Consider the following 20,413-nt stretch of genomic DNA (forward strand, 5'->3'; position numbering starts at 1 on the left):
TGAAAAAGGTAAAAAAAGGCATTATAATTAAAAATAGGCAAAATGAAAAGGCTTCTAAAACATTCGAAACAACACAAAAAACGTATATCCGGAAAATTTTTATCAATGTATGCAGTAGATAAAAAGAGGCATTTTGCCAAACTTCCGGGCTCTAGTGATAACTGAGATTGCATTGAATTAATATTGTTTTAACTGAAAATTTTGCCCATTACATGTCTCCCGTAATGTAAACAAATTAACCAAGAAAAGAAGGAGCGTGCTGTAATAATTTTATATTATTTTTTAAAGGGACGGCGCGAACGCAGACCCTACTAACAAAAATTACGCGCCCGAGATATCCACGTTTGGGATATTCGCGGGGGTCAGCCCAACCGAAGTGCAATGAAAGAGCCTCACCCCGGGGGAACCGCCTTGCTGATCACGGTAGCCCCTACGCCAGGTAAGTATGACTTCATGGCATACCTCTTCCACCCTACTCTATTTTCTAAAGCAATAACCATCGAGAGTTTTCACCAAGACAGTTCATTCGTTAGTAAACAAGTTTATATTTTTCAAAATGTACATAAGATTTATAACATTCATATTTTATACAATAAATGTTATAATTATGTAAACATAAAATAACTTTATATCTTCTTTTCAACATAAAATGTGATATGTTAGTTGTGGTGCCATCTACTGAGTTCCCCTTAATTACCATTAAAGTTTTTAATTTGTTTTAATTCTCTTTTCTGGTACTTTTAGTTAATCACGAAGATAAGGATGATGGTGGTATAAAGTTAATGAAAGGACAATCACAAACACACGTCAGTGGCGGATTAACGGAAAATCGTAATTTTATGGGAAACAGGGAAATTTAACCATTATCTCCTCTGTGCTCAGTAGCTGATTCGTGGCAGTGTTGCCAATCTCCGAATGCAGGATTTCCCTTTTACCAGTGTAAAATTTCCCTTTTTCGACCTAAATTTCCCTCGATTTTCAAAACACATCTGAAGTTGTATCTTTGTATTATTATAACTGTTAATCAGGACAGTATATAAGAGGGTTTAGTGGGTTCAAACCCTCCATTGAATAAAATACTAGAAACTGATCATAGTTTCATAATATAATTATCCTAAAATAAACATTTGAATTTTAAAATAAAACACTAATGTATTGAAAAAATCCCCAAACCAAAAAAAAATTCTTCTGCAGCGCAATGATTCTCGGACTTTGACACCCACCCATTGTCAAAGCTTAGCTAGGGGCCTGTTGTTAATATTTATCTTTTGACGCCTGTTTTGCCTGAGGAACAAACTTTATTATTATTATTATTATTATTAAATATTTATGAAAATCATAAAAGTGTGAAGTAATGGGCAGCCACTCAATACGAATTTTTTTCACGTTTCCCAGATATCTTTTCATCCGCAGATAAATCCCCACGACGTTTTCTAACATTTTTGGGAGTTGCATGTAGCTTCGTATCAGTCACCTCTTCCATTCTCGTTGCAACGACACAGGACACACAAAGGGTGCGTTCCGAAAGTCTTAACGAAACGAACGCATTCAACGAAAATAACTGGGCTCGTGAATCTGGTGAAACCAGTTATTTTACAGACTTATGGGACACGCTAGGCGAAAGCGCAGGCGCAGCGTTTTGTTTAGAGAAAGTTTCCGCATGGCGTCAGCGGAAGGAATGTCCTTATGGCAAAAATAAACTCTATTATGGCCACTGTTACTCATTTTAATCACATTCTAAGAACGGTCAAGGCATACTTATCTTGTGCATGTTGCTTCATATCGCTATCTGTTAAAATTATAATACATTTTCCGAACTAGTGCAGTTTGAATCCATCAGCACGCGCTTTGTCTGCAAGGAGCAGACGATTTTCACGGAACAAACCAGCATCCTGGCCCGTGCGTTTGGTGAATCTCGTTCTTGAACGAAACGCACGGAATGCGACTTTTGGGACAGCATAATGAAACTCACGAAACGCACGGAAGCACTTATGGAACGGCCAGTTACCATAACTCGTGCGACTTTCGGAACGGGCCCAAAGTCACACACACAGCCACTAAGACACATTCTGAAATGATGGACGGAACAAGAAAAAAAATGAAAATCCCGTCCCAAAATCTTTCCAGGTGCAGCGCGGCTCGTGCCTTGAGGCCTTTCTAGGAAACGCGACAAATATAAGACTGACCGGTCAAGGTCATCTATAACAGGGAGAAAGAAAGCTTACTGAAAAGTGTCACTGTTGCTAACTATTCATTTGGAAAAAGTACACGCTGAAAAAAAATAATTTTCGAACTTTTTAAAAGAATGAAACGAAAATGTGAGTTTAAATTTCCCTGTTTTTTTGCTATTTTTCATAAAATTTTCCTTTTCCCTTTTCACCCTCAAATTTCCCTGTGCCGAGGGAAATTTCCCTGCTTTTGGCATCACTGATTCGTGGTCTCGCTTATCGCACAACGCGAGTACAACCAAGTGCGTTCTCACCAGGGGGTGCTCGTTCGGCGGCGCAGATCGTATGCGCAGTTGTCCGTGGATGCATGACGTCACCATCGAAACACTCGTCACGGAAAAGGCTGGTTTCTTATGCAAATATTGAGAAATTTGACAACGAATATCTTCTAAAATATAGTAGCAAGAGAAAAGTTATAACTTTTACTGTTAAGATTCATCCTTTCTAATCAATTTATCACGAAGTTGATTCAAATGTGTAAAATGGTTTTCAAGAAATCGTGTTACAAAGGAACCTCTGTTTTGTTCTCTCCAGGCTTCCAATGTAAGGGAGTTTTAACTTAAGCGCGTTGGATTTCTTTTTGCTCTATGTTTTGAAATAAGATTATTTTGTTCTTGTCAACTGAAATCATGCCTAAATGCTATGGAAAGCTGTGAAAACTATTATCAGAAAACTAAATATCACAGCTTGATTGATACAAAAAAATCGAGATTGCCCATTTTTGTGAAAAAGGCATTGTGCGAGATCTAAAAGCAGAACTTTATAATATTGTATGTAAATGTAAGGGTGTAATAAACGTGACTGCTTCCCAGGCACGTATCCAAGGGGGGGCTTAGGGGGCTCAAGCCCCCCCCAGAAAGTTTTCGGTTTACACTAGATAAAATGAGATTTTTTGTTTCTTGTGGTGTCAAATAAAATAATGTGACGTTAATTTAAGGAGAGAAATAATTATCGAGGCAAGACGGAGAATATTCTATAACCCTGTTATTGGTAAGAGCTCGTATCCAAGGTGGGAATCAGGGGGCTCAAGGCCCCCTTCAGAAAATTTTCAGTTTACGCTAGATAAAATTAGGTTTTTGGCTTCTTGAATACTATGGTGATAATTTGAGAGAGATAATTATCTAGGCAAGACGGAGAATGTTCTATAAACCTGTTATTGTTAATAACGCGTATCCAAGGTGGGCATCAGGTGTCTCGAGCCCCCGCTCCCCAAGGAATTTTTTCAGTTTACACTGATAAAATTAGGTTTTTGACTTCTTGAATAATGTGACGATAATTTAAGGAGAGGAATAATTATCGAGACAAGACGGAGAATGTTCTATAACCCTGTTATTGTTAATAGTGCGTATCCAAGGTGGGCATCAGGTGTCTCGAGCCCCCTTCCCCAGGAAATTTTTCAGTTTACACGAGATAAAATTAGGTTTTTGTCTTCTTCAATAATGTGACAATAATTTAAGGAGATAAATAATTATCGAGGCAAGACGGAGAATGTTCTACGGACCCTGTTATTGTTTATAGCGCGTATCCAAGGTGGGGATCGTAACTCGTGGACTCCCCCCCCCCCAGGAAAGTTTTCATTTTACACTAGATAAAATTAGGTTTTTGTCTTCTTGAATAATGTGACGATAATTTTAGGGGAGAAATACTTATCAAGGCAAGACGGATAATGTTCTATAACCCTGTTGTTGATAATATTGCACGTAAACTTTTCTTACGCTTTCGGTGTTGTCGTAGCGAACTTGAACACTATGTAGAAGAGACTTGTCAGCATTTGGAAGCTGCACAACAAAGGTAGCGCCGCAGGCAGGGCGATTCGGATTCATTGTAATTTTTTAATCTCTGGAAAGCGCGAGAGGGAACGTTCTTGAAAAGGAGAAGGAGTCGAACTACTGGCAATATTTACGAATCGTGATATCTGCGAAACGTTCTAGAATATAATGAGGATATTAATCCGCGGCTTCAATTTCCCGGTTGATCTGTACAACAGAATAGGTGGAGACTTCAGAGGTAAGTGTGACAATTCATACAGTCGATTAGTGATCAGTCAGTGTCCATTGTGCATTCCGTGCATGTGTAACACCTTCGTAAAAACACTTCTGGTACATAGATGTTTTGATGCCTGATGAGAAGAAATGGACAAACATACATACTGAGATGGTTCCGGCACACAATATTAATGCATGGAAACAGAGGAGTTGAGTGGTAGAAAATGTCCCGATTTCACGTTCTGATTAAAATGACAGCCTTAAACAGTGGCGACGATTTAGGAGATAGTTGCTCCCCATTCTTTTGCCTCCACACTATCACACTATGGCCTCTTAATGCTTGTCTCCTTGTCCCCCCCCCCCCCCCACATTTTGGAACCCAATTGCCACCACTGGCCTTAAACATACAATTGTGATACCCCTTTAAAAAATGGTGTTCAGCCGCCGCCCCGAAAGGAATTCCTGGATACGTGCCTGCTGCTTCCCGTAAAATATCACTGTACTCTCCACGTTCTTCTTCTTCTGCCTTTTCTTTGGCGCCGTCAGTAGCTTCAACACGTTGTTTTTTATATATATATTTGTCACATATTTGTTTTAATTAGTATTCTGCTCGTTCCGCCACCTGAACGCAGCAGCTACGGCTCAAAGGGCAGTGTAGTTACACCGGAAGAAGGCTCGGAAATGGCATGCTTCAGAAGTTAACTCATCCAAATTAAATTAAACAGGTATGTACTCTCTCTAAATTTAAATCATAGTTCACAAATAATTTGATTAAAAGTTTTAAAAGTATCTGTTTTATTTAATATCGTATTAATTGGTGCATTCTTCTCCAGCATAGCCATAGGCAGTGACCACACTACGGGGGGGGGGACACCCCCCAATTCTCGTTCGACAATTTCTCTCTCTCTCTTATCTGCCCCCAGTAAAACGACAAAATAAATAAATGAATGAATGCTCTTTTAGCCAAAATATGCATTTTTGTGTCGTATGTAACGGAATAATAAAAATGATTGCTCCGGGAAAATATGATTTACCCCTCCATCTTTACTATTGCGCCGTCACTAGCTACAACATATTTTGATTTCTATTGTTCCCATATTTATTTTAATTTTAGTATTGTGAATCATATTCCACTGTGTTACCTCACGTAGCCACTCCCCCCCCCCACACACACGTACGACTTCAGTTGTAAGTTTTAGACTAAGCTTGTCAAATATCCACTTATATCTTTGTATTCTTGAGCCATTTAAAAAAAATCATTTCGCCCCTTCTTCTGGACTATTTCATAGGAATGTTTTCCCACTGGAAGCCCCTTTGCAGATCGAGATCCGGGGCTATAGCCTTCCCAAGCCAGCATCCCCTCCTAATACTCTCTTGGCCTCATGAAAGGCAAATATATGTATTTCTACGAAATATTAATTTGACTTGGCAGTTTCTGTTTTCGAACAGGAATAAGTTTTAAATTTCAATAGCTTATAAATTTACACTATCAATTTTGAGTAAAGGTTTTGCGTAACCCTAAAAGTACATTTAGAGACTGCAAGCTCAACTCTCGATATTTCAGATATATTAATAATTTTCATCACAACGTCTTGTAATAATTATTTGTTACTTCAATAACCTCCTCGCAAATGTTTCTCGCATATTAAAACATAGATGCCAATTTCTGTTTATTTCCTTGTAATGCTGACCTCCGTGGCGAAGTGGTTAACACAACGCTTTACGATGCCAAGGGCCCCCAGGTTTGAATCCCCGCCCGGGCATGGGTCTACTTTCCTTTCTTAAATTTCATCATATCATCACGCATCCTCATCTTTGCGATTAGCCATATGTGATAGATAGCGAAGTAAAATAAACTAAGTCTATTAATCAATTATTTTTTAAACTCTTTAATTCTTCTTTAGCATGCCACGTTTTTGTTAAAATTATATTACGATTTGTAAAATGACGAAATTCTAAAGGAGAACACGCAACTTTCTTTGTAGCGCATCGGTCAGAAAGTTTCAGGACTATGGATTTTCAAAATACATTTTTTCACATGTACTTTGACCCCTTTTAAAAGTAGCGCGTTTTCAATTATGTTACTAATCATTAAAAGGATGCCTCAATACCATCTTGGAGGATGACAATTATTATTTTCCCCCTCCTAAAAGTAATAATATACTTTCGCTCTCTGAATCTCCCATATAAATGCTAGGAGCCGTCTGCTTCAGCCGAGCTCACTGCTTCTCCGGTGACGTCACGCGTTCGTGCAAGATCGGCAATCTTCGGATGGCTTTACCTAATCTCTATATTCCTTGCGTTCTCACAATGTGCTTTCATTCTTAGCTTAAGTGCCTGAGTTGTTATGTTAGTCTTGTTAGGTTTAGTTCTCTCAGCATTAATAATATATTTTAAAAAATTACCTTTAAAAAATGTATAAATATTGCTCCTCACCATCAAAGTGGACCATTTTCTGTAATTGCTCATTATTCTTTACCGAAAGTGTCACTCGCAGAGACAAACGAGTAATGAAATTTGTAATAGCAGAAGATGGGATGAGAAGTATGACTAATAAAAAATAGAGGTAAGAATATGTGCTTTTCGCTATAATAGTTTTTTAGGTTATTGTTTTTTCTTGTATGACACTTCTATTAATGATTTAAAGCACATATGCAAGGATCTTTATAGAGCACTGATATTTATCAAAGCGGGCATTGCACTGTTCGAGCACAAGATAATTGATTGTAAAAAGTATCTGCATCTTTATTTAGTAAATTAATGTTTGGTAAGTTATTATCCCATATTTATTTATAACTAGTTATAGTTCCAACCCCCCTCTCTCCCGTGATCAAGTTTAAACCTACTCTATGTAATTGTATTAAAATAAAGAAATAGGCAATTGATGCTTTTTGGAGGATTTGTGCAATTGCATTACGTTTTTTAACATCTCATGTGTGAAATTTATGTCTGGAGAAGTTGTCAAAAAATTGCAATGCTTAGCAGTGTATTAATTCACAATAGGCTAGTTACATTATTTTGCCATTTCCAAAATATAAGCATGTGGGTCATGTCATTAATTAGATACTTATTTTTCTGTGTAATATTAAATTAGGAAAAGTGGTTCACTAAAAATGTTAAGCTTGCAGTGATTATGAGTTTTAGACAATGTACACTTTTTGTACAATTCTATTACTTCTGCTGAAGTTTTGCTTGCCTTTGTGAAGTGTGTGTGTAATATATGGGCTTATTTATTTTTTATAGGTTTATCTACTCAAGAATCATGTTGTCACCTCCCAATGTCAAAGTTAAGTGGCTAGACCACTTGAATAATTCATGGGCAAATGAGAATTGTGATAATGTGACAACTAGAGATGGAACACAGATTTATTATGAAAGATTAATCACTAACAAGGTAAGGGCAGTTGAATTTCATTCACTCTTCAATCCATCACAGAGTAAGATTACTCTTACTTGTAAATGTAATAAAAAAATTTAAAAAAACTATACAGTTTAAGTAAACTGCGGAAGTACTACATGCACCTGTTTATCTTTGAATTACAGAATATCTGACCCAAGTTCTGATTTTGTAATTCCTATATATCTATGGCAGGGTGTCTATCAGTCAAGAAAGTAAAGAAATAAACAAGAATTTATACTTGTGATCAAGTATTGTTGCCATCACATTAATTGATTGATTGATTTAGTTTATTTTACTTCATTTTTTTGCCCCTTTGGCTAATCGCGAAGATGAGGATAAATGGTGGTAAGATAAAATGGATGAAGGGACAATCACAAATATATAGGGATAACAACACAAGCCCCACGTAAGATTATACTGGCTGTGAGTACAAGCACCAGAGCCTCGCTAGTCTGCCAAATGCCATCCAGGATGTATTAATAGATAATAGTCATTTTTTTTTTTTTTGTTAAATAGCAGGAACGTAGCTAGGCTGATCAGTTTGAGGAGGCCCAAATGTCAGAAATCTCTATGAAATCATTAAGAAATTTAACAACGAACAACATTATGTATATGTATGTATATGTGTGTGTACACACACACACACATACATTATGAGAGAGAGAGAGAGAATAAGAGACAGACATTGTTAAATTAAAATCAACTCTCATATACACACACACGCCCCTCACTGCTAATTGCGAAGATCAGGATGAGTGATTATACAATGAAATTGATGAATGGACACTCACAAACACCCATGCTCAGACCGAGATTCGAACCCGGGACTCGTGGCATGATGTGTTAACCACTCTGTCACGTGGGTCGGCTAATGGGGGTTTGCATTTGCCACTGAGAGACGCACGCACGAAGAATTAAAATCACACACACGAACAATGCTTTTTTCGCCACGGGAGACGGCTTCCGAAATGGTAAGGTGCCTCCGACCGAACTGAACCGAACACAAGCTGAAGACAAAGATGGTCAAAATTTGCCGACAACAGAGGGCAGCACATGAGCTTTATTTGTGAATCCAGCTTTTCACTATTTCCTGTCATGAACATTCCTCGCAAAAATACAGGTACCACAAATGGCTGACCCCTTGTGTTGATGCTGAGAAAGGACAAACTTTTGAGAGTGGTCCGCCTACACCCTAATCAATATTAGTGCAGGAAGATGCGGAAGAGATGAAAGATGTTGGTAGGATTCTTGGGCCGGTTTACTCTCTTTGTTGGAAACAGGTCCACTCCTGAAATATAGATGTGCAGTTATTTTTATTTTTACTTCTTCAGATCACTTTCCTAGGTCTACTGAGAAGTGGGAGAGGAGGGTCGGGTCATACCAGGGACATTGGGAAAGATGCACGGCTTCTTGAGCTCTTTGTGCATTGGGAACTCCAAGACGGGTGTCCTAGCTTTCCCCGTCTGGTGCGGTTTTTGTCAAAGTAGAGGCAACTGGAAACTGCCACCCACACCTACGAAGTATTCAGTTTTATGGTTGTGTTTATTGCAAATTCTATTATAGATAGAGGTTCAGATTTTTAACTCTGATAAAAAAAGGAGTCCACATTACGAATGTAGGCAAAGGTTATGGTTACACAAGCTCTTAGTAAACTGTTGATTGATTGATTTGGTTTATTTCGAGGCGATCGTGTTACCCTGTTTTCCAACTGGTTGTGGACTTCAAGAATGTGACGTTGGATAACAACTTTTACATACATTTATAGTCTAATTTCTTTTAAAAAAAACTTGTTTGTGAGTGCAGAACTAAATATTTGATGGCACTGGATGTTACAGATTTCGCACAGCTAATGGCTACTTTTATTTTTATACGTGAGCGGAACGTGTCTTTTTTTTTTTTTTTTTTTTTTTTCGACGTGTAAGCGTAATACGCCATGAAACCAGAGGCCCAAGGATAGTCAGGCATGGTGTATCATGCTTGTCCCATCACCACTTCTTCAGTTCATCATTCATCCTCACTTTTGCGATTAACCCATGAGATAGAAAAGCAACGAAAAATAACCAACCTAAAAATGGAATTAGAAAACGTTCTCTTGAAATTGTATAAATTGAGTACACTGCCCCACGGGAAGAAGACTTCCGCTTCCGTGAGTAATGAGTGGTGATTATTTTAATTTAATTCACTTTTTATGTCACTTTTGGCTAATTTGCGAAGATGAGGATGAGTAATGATATGATGAAACTAATGAAACATCCATGCGCAGGCTGGGATTCGAACCCAGGTCCGTTTGCAACGTAGCACGATATGCTAACCACTCCGCCATATAAAGGTAAAGGTAAAGTGCTCCCCTGTGCATAGCACCACACCATGAAGGCGTATAGGGGGTGTGGGGGTAACGCCCCACACTTTCTTGATCCGGTCGTGAGTGGGGGTGATGTGATCAGCATCACGCCTCTGACCGCCTTTACCCCCCCAGGGTTTCCCCCAGGTACCCATGTCATTCGATGCTGGGTGGGCACCGTTAGAAAATTTCCCGGATTTGAACCGGCCGGGGATCGAACCCAGGACCTTGAGCATGGTAATCAGACGCGTAACCGACTGAGCCACCGCGGCCACCTTCCTTGAGTAATCATACAAATAATAACAGGAAGCACCTCGTAAGTAATTTGTTCCTCTATATCTTACATAACTATTATTCGCTACATAGCTTAGGATTAATTATATTTGTATGTCTAAATAGTAGGTGCAACTTTGTCACCCAAGTTGCAACTGAAAATGCCACATTTGTTTCTGGAAATAAAGAAAGCCAAAGAAAGTCATGCAGAATTTGAAAAGCTAATGTATCTAAAGCATGTAGATTATTGTTAATAATTTACTACATACCTGGTGACTTATTCTTCACTGTAGCCATGTGTTAGGGACAATCCCCCTCCCCCTGAAGTTTTATCTTGCAACATCTATCACACGCACCACACTATGACTGTCTTTGTAATCTGAGACAAGAATGAAGATTGCTTCCAAAGAGCTTTGCAAGGAGTGACGTCGATCCCGAGGGACATCTGTTACCGCTTACCAGTCAATTGGTCCGAATTTTGACGTGGCAGGAATTTTCAAAAGACCTCCGAGTTCCCTTAACTGGACGGGCAATAGAATCATTAGCGGCAGCTTCTGCGTTGCATCTGTTTATTTTCGATAGGCAAGAAGTAGAAAAATGCAGATTAGAAGTCTTGCTTTGGCATTCATGAAGCAGGAAATTTAAGAGCAGTGTTTCAAACTGTAAGCAAAATTTACTGAAGAACAATTTTGCAATTCTTGCCATCAAAGTTAATATTTCCAGTAAAATACAGAAACATTTGCGGGGGCCAGTGCCCCCTGTGCCCCTCCCTAACAACGTCCCTGTTAAATAGAGTTCAGTTTTCATCTTAACTGGCCTATTGGTAGCTGTTTTCATTAAACAAATATTTATTTTCCTAATTTCCAATTTTACCGAAGTAGGGGTAATATAAATAGAGGTAAAAAAAAAAAAAGAGGTCAAGATTTTTGGTTTGCTATTTTAGTAGACATCCTGTATGAGGATCAATTAAACAAGTTTTCTGATTGCTGACTGTATATTTTGTAAAGGACTTGTTATTCTATTTTTCTCTTACCTGCTCACACTCCAATCATTCTCATGTGTTGAAAAGGAGTATTTTTTTATCCATTCTAATAAACATTCTACTGAGTGTAAATCGTGTCTCATAGTTATATATAGTTGCTGCAATTATATTGAATATGGATTTATTCATATACTCGTAAATCCTAGTTTGTTGCAACAAGCATTTGTAAGTAAAATGGAATAGTTGAAGGAATGTGGTGTTTCTTGGAACTGGAGTCATTACTAAATGATTACGGAATGGTCTGGATATTGTGTTGAAAATGCCTGACAAGCTCATTATGATTCCTGTACATACAAATGAATTTCTTTTCTTACAGGAGGTGATAGTGATGCCACCAACCACCGTATTATATCCGGGACCTGTTCTTCCTGATTTTGAAACAGAACCACCAACTGCTGCAGAACAGGATCACCATGTGTCAGCTTTACTATCTGCCCAGTTGGAACTAGCAAGATCAGTTCTCTCTGAATCCTCTTTCTCCATAGTTCTCAAGCAAAGACTGCTTGTAATTCGTCGTATATTTTATGCCATATCCACACGGTACCATGACAAAGAGAAGGTTAGTTCTCAAACACTTGAGTAAGCAAGCTTGTTAAGATAACAATATTTTATTATTTGCATTTTTGTTATTGAACATCACTTTTGTGCCACTTTGACTAATCATGATGATGAGATTGTGTGGTGATTATAGGCAATTGATGAAGGGACAATCAGAAAGAACATCCCTGCCTTAGGCAGGATTTCAACCTGGGAACTTAAGTGGTGCTTGTTAAGAACAAAGGAACAAGTAACTATACCAATTATGAATGTAACTTATTAATTAGTAAATACTGGTTAATGATCAAAAGTTGCTATTAACATATAATGTGCTATTTTCTGCAATTCTATCAGTTTACCCACACATAGTTCATTTTTCTGACAAAATCCATCAGTAATTGCATCACATGTATTGATTTAGGATCTGGATGAACGCACTATTTACAACTTGCACGAAAACGAGCAATTTTATAAAAGACCAGTTAATAGGATTGACTAATTTTACAGTGGCACATACACATAAGTAGTTGGGGAGCTGCGGTGGTTTAGTTGGCAGGGCATCTTGACTGCAACACAGGAGATGCAGGTTCGATTCCCAAGGTAGGAATTTTTCTGGCCTTTTTCCCTGCGTGAAGCAGCTCTGGGGTGTAAAGGCAGTCAGAGCATGGTGCTTATCACATCATTTCCAAATTGACCGAGATCGAAAAATGTGTGGGGCCCTACCTCGACATCCTGCTATATATAACTCTTGGCATGGTGCAAAGTGCATGGGGAACCTTACCTTACATAAGTATTGTTGAAGATGACCAATTATCTCATCATTGAAATATACAGCATGGTCATAGTCTTTCCCAGATAAACAAAATTTATAATGAGTAAACTACAAGAGCTAGGAACATGCAGTTTTCAACAGTTCGTAACGTAATAATTCAAGTTTTTATTCCTGTGCAGTGCTGCTATCTGTGAACAACAATTGTGGCACTGCAATCGGTAACATCCAAAATACATCTGTGCAAGAGAAAGCACAGCATGGTTTGATTAGTGCATTGAATGATGTCAGTCGCAAATGGGGGATGATCCTGTGGTTTCAATGCCTGCACAATTTGCACTTCATATGTGTATCAATGGAACCATGTATGTAGAAGTTTGAGCACTGTGTACATCAGTATACATTAGTATGCCCTAGGCTGGTACTGATTAATTTAGTTCATTAAAAAAAAAAACAGAAAAATTGAAGTCCCTTCTACCTATAATATATGCATACATGCACTAGTTCAGAAGTAAAATTTCTCCTTGCAAAGTATTTTAATCATGCCCAAAGCATTTTTTTTAAAAATTCATTATTTAATATTGTGAACAAAGTATTCCTTTTTGTGGCAAAGATGCCATTTCACAAATTAACTTTTCACATAATCATACCCAATGGAGTTAAAAGGAGAACCAAGTAGAATGTGTTGCACATTTTGTTGAAACACATCCAAGACTGACAATTGTTTATTTGTGACAAAATGTAATATTGTGTGAGAACCAGTGGAACGTAACTCCAAAAACATGGTGTTCATTTTTTTTAGTTTTTTTAAACATATCTACTCATTTTGAAGAGCTCTACTAGGAATTAGATTGATGTATCTCCATCTCTTCTCCTCAGCAGTGGGCTTTAGTGGAGTCATGTATCTCCAATTTACTGTTTTTTGGGGGAGGTAATAGCTTAATCCCTCACAATATATTTCTTTCTATATTGGTTTATGTTGCTTTTCTACCTCTTGGGTTAATTGCAACAATGAGGATGAATTATGGATGATGGATAAAAATGGATGATGGGACAAACACAATGATACATCCATCCATGTTGGACCATGGTTTGGATCAGGGATCTCTGACTGCCAGCACGTTATCCAGAATCATCTGCCATGGGGGCCAATTCTCATGATGTCACTGAATTGTGCATGAAAATGAATTGGTGGTTGTTTACTGATAAACATTTAATTGCATTTAATTTGGGGTGCCACATGCCTTGCTGTTGGGACCCAATGGTCTAAGCCAGTATGCCTCTGTCACATAGTACCAGGTCATCTGTTTGTAACTATATTCTTTTTTGTTAAACTTTCAGCTAAAATTCCAAGCAGATCTCCATGATTCACATGGAAGACTGGAAAATCAAGATACTTCTCATGACAAGACATGTACAGGGACGCAGGCTTTAGTGGAGATGGGCGTGAGGACTGGATTGAGTCTGTTTCTTTGCTTGTTACGCCAAAACTGGAGCCAGAGTAGTCATGCAGGTATTTTAGAATTTATACATCAATTTAATATTTACTGCTTTAAGTTGCTTATTAAGTCCACTTTATGCGCAGGTAGCAGCGAAATGTATCTCCCTCAGGAATTGAAACACTGACTGCTTGATTACGAAGCATTAGCATTAATTACTACCCTATCAGGGAGACCTTCAGCTTTAAGTAAAATGTTACATGTTATTTTAAACTTATCCAATCATTTTACCTATTCATGATGGTTGCGGTAAACGCGGTTTAAAATTACTTACGTGAAATTTAGGAGATTTCGTACTTACGCATTGCACAATTTAATGGTTCAATCCTATTAATTTCGAAGATCCACTGTCTTCATTCACAAAAGGGTACGGCGTTTGAAGCGGAGATGGTACCGCGTCACTAAATTGTTTGTTCCCGGGCGGCGGTGGTTGCGATTTTTCCCGTTCGGCAGCACTGGCGCGTGCATCTTGGTTTGCGTCGTCTGCTTCCTGTTGTCCGGTGGCGTTGTCAGTTGGGGGTTGGGGGGCTGGGCCGTGTTGCTCGGTAATGTGCCGTTCCTGTTCCCCACGTGGCTGGGGGGGGGGGGGGGTCGAGTATGTGTATAGCATCTTTTCTTTTTCAGGTCGGGGATCTTTCTGAGGACAGGGTGCCAAGTTGGGTGTGCTTGTCCATTGTCCAGGTTTAGTGCTGGTTTCTGCTGGATGATGGCATGGGTTTCTTTGATGGTGTTTTCTATGACAGAGCCGGTTGGGTGAAGTATGGATATGGAGGAGATGGTGTGGTTAGTGGAGTGGAGGTGTTGGGAGAGGCCTGATTTAGGTGTGTCGTTTTTGGCATCTTTTACATGCTCGTTAATCCGTTCTTGGACGGTGCGGATGGTTCTGCCAATGTAGGTGTTGTGGCATTGGCATGTGGTCTTGTAGACACCGGGGGATGCAAGTTTGGGTAGGTAGTATCTCTTGAAGTTGGGTAGTACCCTTCCGATTTGGGATATGGGTTTGTGTGCTACTCGGATGTTGAAGGGTTTGAGGGCCTTGGCAAATTTTCCAGATGTGGTGGGGTGGTAAGGAAAGGCGATCCATTTGGGTTTAGGGTTTTGGTTCGGGTTATCTCTGTTTCTTGGGTTTCTGAACTGGGCTTCTGTTTTTGCGCACCACATGGATAGTTGGCGCTCGGTGTAACCGTTGTTTAGGCCTATTTCCGTTACGCACGCTATTTCATCTTGCAGGTCATCTTCTGTGCAGCTGTGTGTGAAGGCTCTTCTGTAAAAGTTCATCCATACTCCAGCTTTCTGTTTTGGTGGGTGGTTGGATTTTGCATGGATATACTGGGTGCCCGAACCTGGTTTCCTGTATACGGATGTGACGAACTTGTCTTGGAGTCGTCGGATGCTGTGGTCGAGAAAGTTGAAGTTGGCCATTTTGTTCCCTTTCAACGGTGAAGTTTATGTTGGGATGTATGTTATTGAGGGCAGTTAGGAGATGGGTTAGGTCCTCTTCCTGTTTGTTGTTGTTGTTGAGTTGGTGTTTTAAGTCCACTTTATGCGCAGTAAGGCTAATCGGGACTGGACCTACAGTTTAAAGTGGGATCCGAACCACTTGTGCCTCCACCGGGTATCGAACCCGGGACCACTTGATTACAAGTCGGCAACGCTACCACTGCGCCATCGGGGAGGCCCCTCTCTTCCTGTTTGTAAATGACTATGGTGTCATCGGCATATCTTTTGTATCTTACACCCCCGCCAGCACCATAATCAACCTCACCAACCTCACTGTGCCAACAGAATTCCACTCCCTCCTCCAACACTGCCTCAAATTCAACCTCCTAAATGACTCCCCCCCTCCCTAGACTTAATCTGCTCTGCCGAAAAAACAGCGTTTGCAACGAAAACTAACCAAGATGCCGAGTGTGTACGCCTTACCTGTGCTTCCATCATCCTCCGCCAACACGCCCAACCTACTAACAAACATAAACCCACAGTGCACAATAAACTAAGGAACACAACACAGGAAAACCCACAGACAAGTTCGTCACATCCGTATACAGGAAACCAGGTTCGGGCACCCAGTATATCCATGCAAAATCCAACCACCCACCAAAACAGAAAGCTGGAGTATGGATGAACTTTTACAGAAGAGCCTTCACACACAGCTGCACAGAAGATGACCTGCAAGATGAAATAGCGTGCGTAACGGAAATAGGCCTAAACAACGGTTACACCGAGCGCCAACTATCCATGTGGTGCGCAAAAACAGAAGCCCAGTTCAGAAACCCAAGAAACAGAGATAACCCGAACCAAAACCCTAAACCCAAATGGATCGCCTTTCCTTACCACCCCACCACATCTGGAAAATTTGCCAAGGCCCTCAAACCCTTCAACATCCGAGTAGCACACAAACCCATATCCCAAATCGGAAGGGTACTACCCAACTTCAAGAGATACTACCTACCCAAACTTGCATCCCCCGGTGTCTACAAGACCACATGCCAATGCCACAACACCTACATTGGCAGAACCATACGCACCGTCCAATAACGGATTAACGAGCATGTAAAAGATGCCAAAAACGACACACCTAAATCAGGCCTCTCCCAACACCTCCACTCCACTAACCACTCCATCTCCTCCATATCCATACTTCACCCAACCGGCTCTGTCATAGAAAACAACCATCAAAGAAACCCATGCCATCATCCAGCAGAAACCAGCACTAAACCTGGACAATGGACAAGCACACCCAACTTGGCACCCTGTCCTCAGAAAGATCCCCGACCTGAAAAAGAAAAGATGCTATACACATACTCGACCCCCCCCCCCAGCCACGTGGGGAATAGGAACGGCACATTACCGAGCAACATGGCCCAGCCCCCCAACCCCCAACTGACAACGCCACCGGACAACAGGAAGCAGACGACGCAAACCAAGATGCGTGCGCCAGTGCTGCCGAATGGGAAAAATCGCAACCACCGCCGCCCGGGAACAAACAATGTAGTGACGCGGTACCATCTCCGCTTCAAACGCCGTACCCTTTTGTGAATGAAGACAGTGGATCTTCGAAACTAATAGGATTGAACCATTAAATTGTGCAACGCGGAAGTACGAAATCTCCTAAATTTCACGTAAGTAATTTTACCTATGTTCATAATTTTTCCTTTTTTGTGAAGCGGCTCCTGAAGAAATTGAAACTGCTCTGCTGAGAAACTAAAAGAATTCAAATCTCATTCACATACTTGTAACATAAATATTATGAGCAGTGGGGTGTTGTAGATGATTATGAATGACTTCATGCAAATAAGTGAAAATATCTTAGCCATCTTTCTCCAGTATTACCGATGCAAGGGTGGATTAATTGGGGGCGACCACCCCCTCCGAAGCCCTTGAGGGGGCATCATGGGCAACTTCCACCGAGGACCTATTTTATTTGTTCATATATTGATAAATAATTTACACAGTTGCAATGAAATATAAGACACATAGTGTCATTTAAGAAACATACAAGACTGGAATAAAGAGGAACTGAGCCTAAAGGCCTTACTTTATTTCTTCGCTGCATTCTTGAAACGCAATGAAGCAAATATTGTGGTATTTTACGAAGAATTACCGTAATGAGGGAACAGGAAGCTTAACGGCAAGTGCAGCGAGTGACTAAAATAGGGGTGACGAAAGATAGGATATGACGAGAGACAGGGGTGAACAAAGATATGAGACTATGAATGATAAGTAAGGGGGTGAACAAAGATAGGACTTGACGAGTAAGGGAGCGAACAAAGGTAAGAATGACGAAGGATGGGTGATGAAAGATATGAGGCGACGAGAGACAGGTGGATGAAAAATAAGAATGATGAAGGATAGGGGCGACGAGAGACAGGGAGGGAACAAAGTTAAAAATGACGAAAGATATGGGCGAAGAGAGACAGGGCAAACAAAGATGAGAATGACTAAAGATAGGGGCGATGAGAGAGAGGGGCAAACAAATATAAGAATGATGAAAGATAGGGGCGATGAGAGACAGGGGGGGCGAACAACGATAAGAATGACGAAAGATAGGGGTGACAAGAGACTGGGGCGAACAAAGATAAGAGTGACTAGGGATGGGGGTGATAATAGATATGAGGCGACGAGAGAAGGGGGCAAACAAAAATAAGAATAACGACTGAAGATAGAATGCGGCGAGAGACGGGGGCAAAGAAAGATAAGGGTGGATGCGATGAAAGATAGGAGCCAATGAAAGATTAAAGGAAGACGAAAGATAGGAGGTGACGAGGGACAAGGGTGAACAGAGGTAAGGATGATGAAAGAAATGGGGGGCGATGAAAGATAAGCACGAAATCAACTTAAGGTGACAGACTAGTATAATATTACTAGGGTGGATCAAAGAAGTCATGAGGTGACAGACCCTTCACAGAGGATCTAGAAAATATTCCCTCAACCTCTGCCTTCTCTCATTTTTTTCATGCACACTCACTGTGGAAAGAGAGAGCAGCTGACCCTGACATGTACCCCAGCACCACTAGAGCGACGATGAAAAAATTTAGGTGAAATACAACTATCAATTCTCAGTAGCTTTCTGCAAGGGCAAATTAAAGGCTTTGGAGGTGATCATTCTTCCTCCTGCGCCCCTCAGAATGGCTTCTTCTTTTTTTAGTTATTGATACATTTGCAAAGTTGGGATGAAATACATCAAACATTGTGGCATTTTATGACATACTCCAGAGCTAAAAATTAGCAACCATGGGAGGTGACACAGCAGTGCTTTTCTTGCCTGCTGGGCACCATAATGGGTGTCCGCCCACTCCAAGGGAATGTCTTTAATCCTCCACTCTACCAATGATACAATGTTGAGAAATGATCACAAAACCAGTTTGCAACAAGTAGAAGTACTTTGGATTGTGAAAATGGATCATTGTTGAATTAACAATTATGTTTTTCAGAGCTGGGGCAGCAACAATTTCAACTGATGCCGATTCTTGAACATTGTAATGTTTGATGTTAAGAATATTTGTAAATTTTAAAGTACAATTTCCCATTGCAATTATACCACATCAGTCTCCTAGAATTTTGTTAAAATATATTAAGGAGCTACATAGGGTATAATTGTTATACTAAAGTACAAGGTGCATTCAATAAATAACCGGAAAAGTAGTATAAAAAATCTAAAATACGACCGTGATTGTTGTGTGTTTGTTATTTGGTGAAGGCGTCTGTAAGATATTCATAACTGTGGCTGGCATGCCTGCCTCGCACACTGTTGGCCCCCACAATGTACTTGGATCCAACATGGCGGCCAAGACATTTTTCTTTATATTTGCCAAGTAGGTGTTGGCAACACTTGTCTTCGAGTGCGCAGCAAGTATGGCTGCAGGACGTCGTTTCGTGTCTACAGTTTTATCTCTTGTCATCTGTGTGACAGGGAATGTGTAATGTATGTAAGCATATGTGTGTGTCATTAAACATGTAGTTTACATAAGGTGAGTGTCCTTTGCAAATTCACCTACCCAGCCACCGAAAGTTTTTGGATACAAATCGGAACGGGGCTCGCTCCCCGACACACACGGGGTGTTGGGAAACGGTTACACAAGATGGCAGCACCCATACAGGAGTGCTCCAAGCTGGATCAGTGAAGTGTCGTGAGATTTTTGTTGAGCGAAGGCATGAAACCGATAAAAATCCATCGCCGCATGACAGTTCGGTACGGTGACAACTGTATGAGTCAATCACAAGTGTACGAGTGGGCTGAGAAGTTCAAACAGGGCATAACCAGTATTGAAGATTCACCTGCGTCCAGGTCACTCTGTCGCTGCATGCTCAACGGGAAAGGTCATTTTAACTTTGTTTTGCGAGCACAAGGGGCCAATTCTTGAACATTACATGCCCAAAGGTCATAATGTAAACAGTACCACCTACTCAAACCTTTTGCGCGAAAAACTGAAACCAACCATTCTGTAGAGACGACGTGGTCTGGTGTCCACTGGTGTGCTTTTGCTCCATGACAATGCGAGACCACACACTGCCAATGTCACATTGTCTACCATTGAAGACCTAAAGTTTGAGTGCTTACCCCACCCCCCATATTCACCCGATCTCACACCTGATTTCCACACTTTTGGCTCACTGAAAGATGCACTAAGTGGATCGAGGTTCCAGAATGATGACAAAGTCCAGTCAGTGGTGAATGAGTGGTGGTTATGCACGTGTCCAAAATATTTTTTTTCCTGTGGAATCAGTGGCCATATCAAGCACTGGTGTAGGTGCATTGAACTAGGGGGGGGGGACTATATTGAAACATATTGCTGTAGTTCTTTTGTTGCTTGTAATAAATATTTGTTACAACAGTTA

General features: G+C 40.3%; 1 protein-coding gene and 1 non-coding gene across 3 annotated transcripts in view; one reads left to right on the top strand and one right to left on the bottom strand.

Moving 5' to 3' along the window:
- Positions 1–284: 284 nt before the first annotated feature.
- On the bottom strand, positions 285–447 carry LOC145986140 (U1 spliceosomal RNA). The gene has a single exon (XR_014441572.1). It is a non-coding gene; the product is annotated as a U1 spliceosomal RNA (small nuclear RNA).
- Positions 448–6,559: 6,112 nt separating this feature from the next.
- LOC145984969 (putative E3 ubiquitin-protein ligase HERC1) overlaps positions 6,560–20,413 on the top strand; it is a 309,625-nt gene continuing 295,771 nt past the window's right edge. The window contains exons 1-4 of one of the 2 annotated variants that reach the window (XM_083118420.1): positions 6,560–6,779; positions 7,457–7,607; positions 11,586–11,828; positions 13,917–14,088. In XM_083118420.1, the coding sequence (XP_082974546.1) occupies positions 7,476–7,607; positions 11,586–11,828; positions 13,917–14,088 (547 nt within the window). In that variant the 5' untranslated portion in view covers positions 6,560–6,779; positions 7,457–7,475. Of the gene's footprint in view, positions 6,780–6,874; positions 6,981–7,456; positions 7,608–11,585; positions 11,829–13,916; positions 14,089–20,413 lie in introns of those variants that run through there. The other variant, XM_083118421.1, reaches the window with a different exon arrangement.

Source organism: Lepisma saccharinum, chromosome 3 (genome assembly GCF_977018435.1).
Source record: "Lepisma saccharinum chromosome 3, izLepSacc3.1, whole genome shotgun sequence".
Taxonomy (NCBI): Eukaryota; Metazoa; Arthropoda; class Insecta; order Zygentoma; family Lepismatidae; genus Lepisma; species Lepisma saccharinum.